The sequence below is a fragment of the Etheostoma spectabile genome, chromosome 21 (genome assembly GCF_008692095.1).
Source record: "Etheostoma spectabile isolate EspeVRDwgs_2016 chromosome 21, UIUC_Espe_1.0, whole genome shotgun sequence".
In the NCBI taxonomy this organism is placed as follows: domain Eukaryota; kingdom Metazoa; phylum Chordata; class Actinopteri; order Perciformes; family Percidae; genus Etheostoma; species Etheostoma spectabile.
This window is the reverse complement of record NC_045753.1, coordinates 8,880,649-8,891,266: the sequence shown is the minus strand read 5'-3', so window position 1 is coordinate 8,891,266 and position 10,618 is coordinate 8,880,649. Positions and strand designations below refer to the sequence as shown.

The 10,618-nt window shown below is 41.6% G+C and overlaps 2 protein-coding genes across 4 annotated transcripts in view; both read left to right on the top strand.

Moving 5' to 3' along the window:
- dhx8 (DEAH (Asp-Glu-Ala-His) box polypeptide 8) overlaps positions 1–2,420 on the top strand; it is a 12,116-nt gene extending 9,696 nt beyond the window's left edge. For all 3 annotated transcript variants that reach the window (XM_032501495.1, XM_032501494.1, XM_032501493.1), the window contains 5 exons: positions 1–39; positions 237–365; positions 1,021–1,217; positions 1,337–1,516; positions 1,624–2,420. The exon at positions 1–39 is cut by the window's left edge and continues 99 nt beyond it. In XM_032501495.1, the coding sequence (XP_032357386.1) occupies positions 1–39; positions 237–365; positions 1,021–1,217; positions 1,337–1,516; positions 1,624–1,843 (765 nt within the window). In that variant the 3' untranslated portion in view covers positions 1,844–2,420. The remainder of the gene's footprint in view (positions 40–236; positions 366–1,020; positions 1,218–1,336; positions 1,517–1,623) is intronic.
- Positions 2,421–3,211: 791 nt separating this feature from the next.
- LOC116670816 (ATP-dependent RNA helicase DHX8-like) overlaps positions 3,212–10,618 on the top strand; it is a 10,019-nt gene continuing 2,612 nt past the window's right edge. Inside the window, 18 exon segments of the mRNA XM_032501496.1 lie at positions 3,212–3,408; positions 3,530–3,615; positions 3,688–3,754; positions 3,854–3,933; positions 4,484–4,590; positions 4,737–5,099; positions 5,329–5,473; positions 6,156–6,347; positions 6,457–6,544; positions 6,633–6,730; positions 7,439–7,586; positions 8,062–8,243; positions 8,948–9,142; positions 9,227–9,412; positions 9,500–9,710; positions 9,906–10,087; positions 10,288–10,428; positions 10,521–10,618. The exon segment at positions 10,521–10,618 is cut by the window's right edge and continues 70 nt beyond it. Of these exon segments, the coding sequence (XP_032357387.1) occupies positions 3,306–3,408; positions 3,530–3,615; positions 3,688–3,754; positions 3,854–3,933; positions 4,484–4,590; positions 4,737–5,099; positions 5,329–5,473; positions 6,156–6,347; positions 6,457–6,544; positions 6,633–6,730; positions 7,439–7,586; positions 8,062–8,243; positions 8,948–9,142; positions 9,227–9,412; positions 9,500–9,710; positions 9,906–10,087; positions 10,288–10,428; positions 10,521–10,618 (2,672 nt within the window). The 5' untranslated portion in view covers positions 3,212–3,305.

Here is a 10,618-nt window from a genome sequence, read left to right as displayed (position 1 = left end):
CTGGATGATGAAGGCTTACTCACACGGCTGGGAAGAAGGGTGCGTATTACTTTTAGTTGGTGGTTTCCCTCAGCGGCAAAGATGAAGAGAATAAATCTACATCCAATGACATTTATGCACTTTTTAGTTTGTTTAAAATATTATGCTTGGCTTGTTTCTTTCATTTGGACTCCATTCCCTCTAGATTAAGCGCCATTTGCACCAAATACTTGTATACTTTATCGGCGCTGTGTGAGATGGCGGAGTTTCCTCTGGAGCCCATGCTGTGTAAGATGTTGATCATGTCCGTCCATCTGGGCTGCAGTGAAGAGATGCTCACCATCGTGTCAATGCTGTCGGTTCAAAACGTCTTCTACAGGCCCAAGGTATGTCCACCACGAAACCTTGTATTAAATATGACTGAAGCATTTTTTGAGTGGGCAGGTTTCTTATATATATTTCAAGACCCGGGATTAACTTCATTTAGATTTTTTTGCCTATATTTTTTTGGACTTTTGAAGTTCATTGAAAAAGTGAAAGGGGTGAAAGGGGGGGGGGGGAAAGGGAGGGAATGCAGGAAAGGGCCTCGGTCGGAGTCAAACCTGTGGCCGCTGCGTCAAGGAGTAAACCTCTGTATTTGTGCGCCTGCTCTACCAACTGAGCTAAACCGGCCACATTGTTGTTTTTTCATTAAATTAGACCTACAACATTACTGTGTCACAGTAACGTAACACGTAAAAAACTGTCACAGTAATGTTGTATGAGTGGAACTTATGAATGGATTTTTGAAAAGTATATTTTCTCCGTCTATTCATAGAGTTAAAAAAACACCTTGCTGTCTCTGGATTTTTGTACAAAAAAAATTGTCCAGGCAGTTTTGAATTTCCTTTTTTTTTTTTTTTTACGTTTTCAGAATTATATTTCAGATTATTTATCATGACAGTGACAGTTTGTCCCCTCATCATTTTGATTTTATTTTTCCAAGAGTAAAGATCCAATCACAGTGCCTCATTTGTTAATTTCTGTTTTCTTGCGGTAAAGGACAAGCAGGCCTTGGCCGACCAGAAGAAGGCAAAGTTTCACCAACCTGAGGGGGATCACTTGACCCTGCTGGCGGTTTACAACTCCTGGAAGAACAACAAGTTCTCCAACCCCTGGTGTTATGAGAACTTCATCCAGGCTCGCTCCCTACGCAGAGCCCAGGACATCCGCAAACAGATGTTGGGTATCATGGACAGGTATAATTGTTAAGATGGCAAGGCAGAACGACAATACATATTAGCAACTGTGTCTGAGATAACACCGATATCTGTCTGGTTGCTCATGATCCTCCCAACATACTCTCTCTTCTCTTCAGACATAAACTGGATGTGGTATCTTGTGGCAAAGCCACAGTACGGGTCCAGAAAGCCATCTGCAGTGGGTTCTTCAGGAATGCAGCTAAAAAAGATCCTCAAGAAGGCTACCGGACCCTTATAGACCAGCAAGTTGTATACATACACCCCTCCAGTGCTCTCTTCAACCGCCAGCCTGAGTGGTACAACAGCCCCTCTGTTCAATCTTTTTAGCAGTTAAACATAAAATATGTCCTTTTTATCATAGTTAATTTCCAAATGTGACATCCTGCCTCTCCTCTCTCCTTAGGGTTGTGTACCATGAGTTGGTGCTGACCACCAAGGAGTACATGCGGGAGGTGACCACCATCGACCCTCGCTGGTTGGTGGAGTTTTCACCTGCCTTCTTCAAAGTGTCCGACCCCACACGCCTCAGCAAGCAGAAGAAACAACAGCGCCTCGAGCCTCTGTACAACCGTTACGAGGAGCCCAACGCTTGGAGAATCTCTCGTGCCTTCAGACGCCGTTGATATGCGTGACATCAACAATACAGAACAACGTTTTGACTGTCGTGATGGAGTTGGATGCATCGTCCTGTACCATCTAGTGGTTGAAGTTTTTAGCATCCCAACACAACTTTAAGCTGTGTATTCTCTTCTCCTTTTAAATGTGTACACGTTGCATATTTTCACCCAGAAGTTCTGACAATATGGTAATTTTAGTGTCATTATTTTAGGGAACCAAGAGCTGTTTGCTTTTTATAGCACTAATACAGGAACAATAAGATCCAGATCTGTTCTGTTAGACAAGTTTTAAAGATAATCTTCTGTGAGGAGATTCTGAAAAACAGTGGAGTATTTATTTTGACTGTAAATTGTAATAGCATAATGTTATGCCGAAAAAGGACCTTATGGGATCATAATGGAGTCTTTATGTTTCACTACTCCATATTTGTCAGAGCATAATGATTGAGCAATTGTTTGATAGATTTTGTACTATAGCATGGACAGCTTTCACTCACTTGTCTGCGTATCTGAGACTGTTGCTACTTGCCGGTGAAACTATAACAATATGTCCTTCAATAAATGCAATTTTTTCTTAACCCTGTTGGTTTGTGTTGTGACCTTTAATTAGATGGAAATGTACAGTACTACGTTAGTTTAGAGTCTGTTACCTAAGCCACACAAACAAAAAATAAAACTCAACTGGGGAAATTTTAAAAATTACAAGAACAGTCCATAAAAACAGTCTTCATTGGGATGTAATAGTTTTAGTATATAACATATGTTGAATTTTCTAAGCATATGTAATAGTAAATGTACTAATTATGCAGAACGGGCCATTTCAGAATCATACTATTATATGACTGGTTTATAATAAGTAATATGCATTCATGTGTAAATGTCACAAATAAAGGTGGGACTTTTTTGAGCTTATCCATAATAGTGCATTATAATTTATTAGTTGGTTTGTATTAATAATTTGAATCTGCAAAGTAACTTGTAACTAATCAAATAAATGGTCTTGTGTAAAAAGTACACTATTTGCCTCAAATGTAGTGGACTAAAGATAATAAGGTAACACTGGGGCATCCTGGTAGCTCACCTGTTTGAGAGTGCACACCACGTACCAAGGCTTAGACCTTACCGCAGTGGCCCTGGTTCGAGTCTGCATGTCACCCCCCCTTTCCACCCCATTCATGCATACAGCTGTCCTATCAATCAAATGCAAAAAAGACCCAATTCTTTTTTCTTCATAAACAAGTAAAGTATTATGTAGCATCAAATGAAAAAACTCAATATAAACTGTACTAAAAATACATCACTTGGTTCATTCCCACCACTAGTTTTCAATGTGTAAACTGTAATGTGTTTGCTGCCTGTAGACCGGTAGGGGGCAGCAGCTGCACTTGAACACCTTAGCTAGTAAGAGGTTTAACTAAAGAAGGAGAAGTAGAACCCTTTCCTGGTCCGGTCAAAATAAACACGAGAAATGGCTGCTTTAGACGAAATAAAACGTCTTGAATATTTATCTTTGGTGTCAAAGGTGTGCACGGAGTTGGAGAATCATCTAGGAATAAGCGAAAAAGATCTGGGTAACGTTACGCTGCATGACAACATTGTTTTTTTCATCTACAGAGCTAGCTAGCTAGCTAGCTAACTGTTTCAACGTCTATATTATTAGCATGCAGCTAAACTGCAGTTGATGTTTTGCAGCTGAATTTATCATCAGCCTGGCCGAAAAACACCCAACATTTGAGGAATTCAAAGCAGCTCTGTTAAAAAATGGAGCAGATTTTACAGTAAGTGTACAAGCAAATATTTCATGTTTGTTGCTGTTGCATTGTATTTACACCCATGTTTGTTTTTCTAAGGACACCTTTGTTGGTAACTTACTTAGACTTATTCAAACCATGCGAGCCCCACCATCTACAAGTAAAGGTACAAAACTATTTTTAAATGAATTTTATGTAACAATACCTTGTGTTTTACAGCTATGGGTCCACTGTTAAATGATCTCTTCTCTGTTGTGTACGACAGCTCATCAGCCAACAAGTGAGAAGGACAAGCTGAAAGAGAAATTCCCTGCCTTATGTAAACCAGATGATCCTGTGAGGATGGTAAGGCTCATTCAAAAACAGGGTGTCTACATGTACGATACTTAAAAAGTCTTAAATGTCTTCAATTAAATGTTACAAGTTGTAGGCTTTTAAAGTCATTAAATAATCTGAGATTTGTGAGGTCTTGATTGGCACAAACATTTTATCCAAATTCATTTATCCATCTTTTAATTTCTTATTGTCCAAATGGGTCAAGCTGTTTTGCGTGTAAATCCGCATTTCTGATGTAACTAATCTTCAAACTTACTACTGTCTTATGTAGATCAACCTGACTCACTCTGATAACCATATTCCTACACAAAAAATGTAAAAAACAAACAAACAACAACTTTAAAATGTCTTTAAAAACCATTACATTTGAGTGTCAGATACCTGTAGACACCCTGAAAAAGGATGGCAGGCAATTAAAGCGTTCGTCTCTTAATTATATTTTAACCTTTGGAGCTTATGGCAAACCTCTAAAGAAAAATGCAACTCTTTGTCAGTGGGGAAAGTTGACAGTTTCTCGTATTTATGGAGCTGTTGTCTCTAATTATTACCTCTTCATCAGTTTCCACCACGCCACACAGGTAAAGATGATAAGCAGGTTGCAGCAGCAGCCATGAAGGAGCTGGAGATGCTCATGCCTAACTTTTGTGGAACAAGCTCCGATAATAGGTACAAAAAAAAGAGTTTTGTCCCAAAAGTAGATACCTGTCACAGTTGATAGAACAAGAGAGTTTGATATGTTTTAAAATTGAATTGTCTCTTTATATCTGACTGGACTAAAAATCGGACTTGTCTTTTTCTTATTTGCTCCTTAGCAATTTGCCCAGTGACAGAAGTCGAGACACAGACAAGCAGACTGGATGTCAGCAAAGTCGTTCTCGCTCAAGATCAAGAGATCGGGAAGAAGAAACTAACCCTAAGCCCAAAAGGAAACGAGTGTCTCGCTGGAGTGACCATCCACCCAGCCCTCGCAGAGACGATGACAACATCAACAACAACAGCAGCAGCAGCAGCAGCAACATCAACAACAACAACAAGGATAACAGAGACTCTAACTGTTTGCGTGGTAGACTTGTGGATCGCCCTCCGCCAGAGGACCCTGTTGTGGGTGACATCTACAACGGCAAAATCAGCAGTATTATGCAATTTGGATGTTTTGTGCAGTTAGAGGGCCTCAGGTCAGTCACAGAAATTGGGTCTTTACAGCCATGCACACTAACACGTGTCTTGAAAACATCTTATTTTGATCTTTTTTTTATACCAGGATTTCAGTGTTGCTTATTTGTCTTGAGTCTACTTCTAAAATGTTCAATGTTTCTCACTTTTGCACTCACATTTTAGTGTTTTTTATAAAATGATCTGGTGTGTGCACCCTGACCTGTGGTATGTAATTGTTATTGTCTGTAGGAAACGCTTGGAAGGCCTAGTGCACATCTCAGAACTGCGCAAAGAAGGACGTATAGCCAATGTGGCTGACGTGGTCACCAAAGGCCAAAAGGTGAAGGTCAAAGTGCTGTCCTTCACTGGAACCAAAGCCAGCCTCAGCATGAAGGTGAGTCGTGTAGCCGTCGTAGAATCATTCAGCCCGGGAGAGGGACAGTCTGGTCTCCCGGTGTCCGCTGTCGTCCTTCAGGTAGTGAAGCAGAGGGACCGTTGGGTCTGCACAAGCAAACGCTGTTTGTTGTGGGTATTATGGCAACGTTTTTATCCTGTTTCCCTTTTTGAATGATGAATAGATTACTGCCGCCTGCTGGTATGGAGAATCATTTCCTGTCCCGCAGGCGTAGAACGTACGTGGTACTTTGCCATCGGCTGTAGTCTTTGTGTTGTGTTCCCGTGCTAATGTTTGACCACTAGTTACTGGCCGACGGCTTGGTGTGTCAGGGACTTAAAGGTGCTCTAAGCAATGTGGGTGACATCACTTTTTTATTTATTAGTTAGTTATTGTAGGGGGATCATAAATCATGCATTTTGTCCCACTTTTAGACAATGACTTAAAATCAAATGTAACTTTGCTGGTTACAATGCATTCAACATGTCAATTAAGTGGTCGGGGCGGCCTCTAGCTCACCCAGTGGGAGTGTTGGAGTCTGACATGCGGCCCTTTGCTGCGTGTCATCCCTTCTCTTTGTCTCCCCTTTCCTGTCCACTATTGAGTAAAGGGACCTCCTCCCCCAAAACAAAAAAAACAAAAAAAAAACTAAATAAGTGGTCAATGGTTTACATGTTGTCAGGATGTCAACCAAGAGACGGGGGAGGACCTGAACCCCAATCGGAGAAGAAATCTGGAGACTGCAGTCGGAGACGAAGTCATGAGGAACCCCGACCGCCCTGTTGAAGCCAGCGTGGTGGACACGGAGGAAAACCCAACAGAACGCAAACGGCTTTCCAAGATAACTGACCTTGAAAAATGGGAAATTAAACAGGTATTCCTCAAACTCATTCATGTAAAATTGATTAATTTAGGTAAGGCTGATGTCTTCCTTGGCTATGTTTATAACCATTCCGTTAAAAGAAACATGTTCTCCCATTCAGATGATTGCAGCCAACGTACTTCCTAAAGAAGAATTCCCAGAATTTGACGAGGAGACGGGAATCCTTCCTAAAATAGATGATGATGAAGGTAAACCTTTACGCTTTATTCTCACGCTTTTTGCTAAAAAAACAAAACAAAGTAATGTTGCATGATAATGAGTCTTTTTCCTCCACAGATATAGAATTAGAGATTGATCTAGTCGAAGAGGAACCACCATTCCTGAGGGGACAGACTAAATGGAGCACGACCATGAGCCCAGTCAAAATAGTAAAGGTATACATTTGGACTTGTTGTTTGGGGTGTGGGTAGATCTATGCAGATCATACTTGATATGTATTTAAATAAAAGCCCATGGAACTGAGTTGTACTGTAACTCATATTAATGTTAAAAACTTCATAAAGTGAAATTTTTCATGCCATGGGACTTTTTAAATTACTCTTTAAGCTTTCAAATTTCCCTGTCCAGAGCTCACTATTCTACTACTAAACAACCTCAAAATTTATAGTTAGGAATATGCAAGCACCAAGTTAAAAAAACGTGCCCTCTTTTGTCCTCTGCCTCACATCCTTAATTCCCCCTATGGATGAATAAAATGTTATGGCGGAGAGAAATCACACAATGACACTCAATGACAGAGCAGTGTAAATTATTTATTAAACTGTATTGTAGTATTTTTATCTTTATTCATGAAGTGTGAAATATACAGTTGAAAAAGACAGACAACGCACACAAACACTAACAGCAGCTATAGAACTGCACATGTAGGACGTTTATTAAATAAATTATAGCAGCCAATACTCTCCTTGCCTGTAGATGGTCCACATGCCCATCTGCAATGCTACCAGCACCTGCTGCTGTTACTTTTATTGCCAGTAGCTGGCGTTGTTGAGCATTTATTTTAAATATAGTACATTAGATACCTGGACGTGTTTAGTGTCTTCTATCATCCTACCAATAATTGTTTCCATTTTGTCCATCAGAATCCAGACGGCTCCCTGTCCCAAGCAGCCATGATGCAGAGCGCTCTTGCGAAGGAGAGGAGAGAGCTGAAGCAGGCCATTCGCGCGGCAGAGTTGGACGCCATCCCTACGGGTCTCCACAAGAACTGGATAGACCCCATGCCTGATTGTAAGGAGCTGAGACAACACACTTGTAATGATCCAGCCCTCACGTTATAGATGAGGCTGTGACACCCTGTCTGTGTGATTTTCAAGCATTGGTGGAACAAAACCGTTCAACCGTAAATTAATTATAGGACAAAGTCAATCTGTTGGGTCGGAAAATGAAATGTAACCATCTGTCTTGTGCCAGGCCTAATACATTGTTACATTGTTACCACAGCATGACTGGAGATGATTATCTAGCTTCCCCCATGAGTTTACGCTGGCACACAGAGTCCTAATGCCCTGTGACTCTGCATTCTGTAGCCTGAGGGGATATTGGAGGCTTTACAAGTTCCTTCCAGTCCTGGTCACTACCTCTGACTCATGGTTTAATACAACAAAAATCTTGATAGGATGTTCGTTATCATTGCAGTTAATCTAGATTAGACAAAATAGTAGGATGTTGCCGGAACTTTACATTAGTCCTTGTTCCTGTACAGATGAAGGAAGGCAGATTGCTGCCAACATGAGAGGCATCGGCGCTATGCCTGTCGATCTTCCAGAGTGGAAAAGATATGCCTTCGGAGGGAACCAGGTGTCGTATGGCAAGAAGACAGAACTGTCCATCCTGCAGCAGAGAGAGAGTCTGCCTATCTTCAAGCTTAAGGCAGAGCTTGTTCAGGTACGAGCAGTGGAGAGATGATAGGAAAACTGAACAAGAAGGGGACTTATGAATGATGTCTAAAAGGTGTTCGACAAGACCTACATCCCAAATTACAACATATGCCATCAATGCACCCATGTTTTTTGTTGTTGTTGTGGTTAACATTTTTTTATTTATTTTTAACTACACAACATGAACATACCCCCCCTCCCCTGTCATCACCACCGACCCCAGCCAAAATCAGGAAAGATGACACAGTACCTACAGTAGTCATCATCATACAAAAAAGGTTAACAAAATAGACAATAAACTATAAACCAAAGATACAAATCTATAAATGACAACATAAGCCCATCATGCACGTCTCTTCCCAGCACAAAGCTTCCAAAGAGCCCTCCAGAAAGCTCAAGTACCTTTTCCTGTGTAGACATCCAATTTGGTTTATATGACATCTTTTCAAATGCCCAGTAGGGTCGAAACGTTGCATTAAATTATGGGAGTATACAGCAGTGTTGCAGACGGTACATATTTTCACTTTTTTCTCCATCCTAACCATCTCACAAGCCCAAAAGAATCTGTCTGGCTATCATTAAACTAGTTTGGACCCAGCTAGTTATGCTCTTATCCATCCCGCTTAGGATCGATCCATCCCCTAGAACAAATAATCTGGGGCTGAATGGATGCACTTTGATATCTTACCAGTTAATTCTCCCTCTTGACAGGCTGTCCACGATAATCAGATCTTGATCGTAGTTGGAGAAACGGGGTCTGGTAAGACCACGCAGATCACTCAGTACCTGGCGGAGGCAGGCTACACCTCCCGGGGCAAGATCGGCTGCACGCAGCCCCGTCGTGTGGCCGCCATGTCAGTGGCCAAGAGAGTCTCTGAGGAGTATGGTTGCTGTCTAGGACAAGAGGTGAGTCATACTTTTTTAATATGTACAAGAAATTATTACTGAGAGCCTTTCCTCTCATTTATTTTTTTTAAACCTTCATTTTAGGTGGGTTACACGATTCGCTTTGAGGACTGCACCAGTACTGAGACAGTAATCAAGTACATGACCCACGGTATGCTACAAAGGGAGTGTCTGCTGGACCCAGACATGAGTCAGTATTCCCTCATTATGCTCGACGAGGCCCATGAGAGAACAATCCACACCGACGTGCTCTTCGGCCTGCTCAAGAAGGTATATTACAAACTCATACAATATTTTCAAAAAAACGTGAATTCATTGCAACATTTTCTCATACAACAGCCTCCTTGTCTCTTTTAGACGATACAGAAACGCAAGGACTTGAAACTGATCGTGTCCTCTGCTACACTGGACGCCGTGAAGTTCTCCCAGTATTTTTACGAAGCGCCCATCTTCACCATCCCTGGAAGGACTTTCCCGGTTGAGGTTCTCTACACCAAAGAACCTGAGACCGACTACATGGATGCCAGTCTCATCACTGTTATGCAGATCCATCTAACCGAGCCCCCAGGTACGGCTGCGTCAGAACCAAGTTTCCTTTCACCGTCTTGAATGTCAAGTCCGAGGGACAAGTGGGGATTATTTTAAGGCGTTTTATACTTACTTTAAACCTAGTCATGCTCTGTAGCACAACATTAATTTGAATTGGCTTTTATGTTAAAAAAAACAAAAAAAAACATTAATTTTCTCCCTGTTCTTAATCCAGGTGACGTCCTGGTGTTTCTGACTGGACAGGAAGAGATCGACACCGCTTGTGAGATCTTGTATGAGAGAATGAAGTCACTGGGGCCGAATGTTCCCGAGCTGATTATTCTGCCAGTGTACTCTGCCCTGCCCAGTGAGATGCAGACAAGAATCTTTGACCCGGCTCCCCTAGGCAGCAGAAAGGTGATACACTCTACTGGATAAGAGTGGAGTTGTAGGATTGTTGAAGGCATTTTTAGAGCCAGAAACCAGTTCTTTTACTTCTTATGTTCCAAAATGACATTTGTCTTTTTTTGTCTAAAGCTCAGCACAGAACAAATTATTCACCTGAAAGTAATTAATTTCTGATCCTCTCATTTCCCCCCCTCGCTGCTTACCCCCAGGTCATCATTGCCACAAACATTGCTGAGACGTCTCTCACTATTGATGGAATCTACTACGTGGTGGATCCTGGCTTTGTTAAACAGATCGTGTATAATTCCAAGACGGGCATCGACCAGCTTGTGGTGACTCCAATATCACAGGTATATCCATTTTAATTTTCACCCCCCCCCCTTATTGTTTATGATTTAATTGAAAGACTAAATTCCTTTTAAAAACTCCTTGATGTTTTCAGGCCCAGGCCAAGCAAAGGTCGGGTCGAGCCGGCCGAACAGGCCCAGGGAAGTGTTACAGGCTCTACACCGAGAGAGCCTACAGAGACGAGATGCTGAC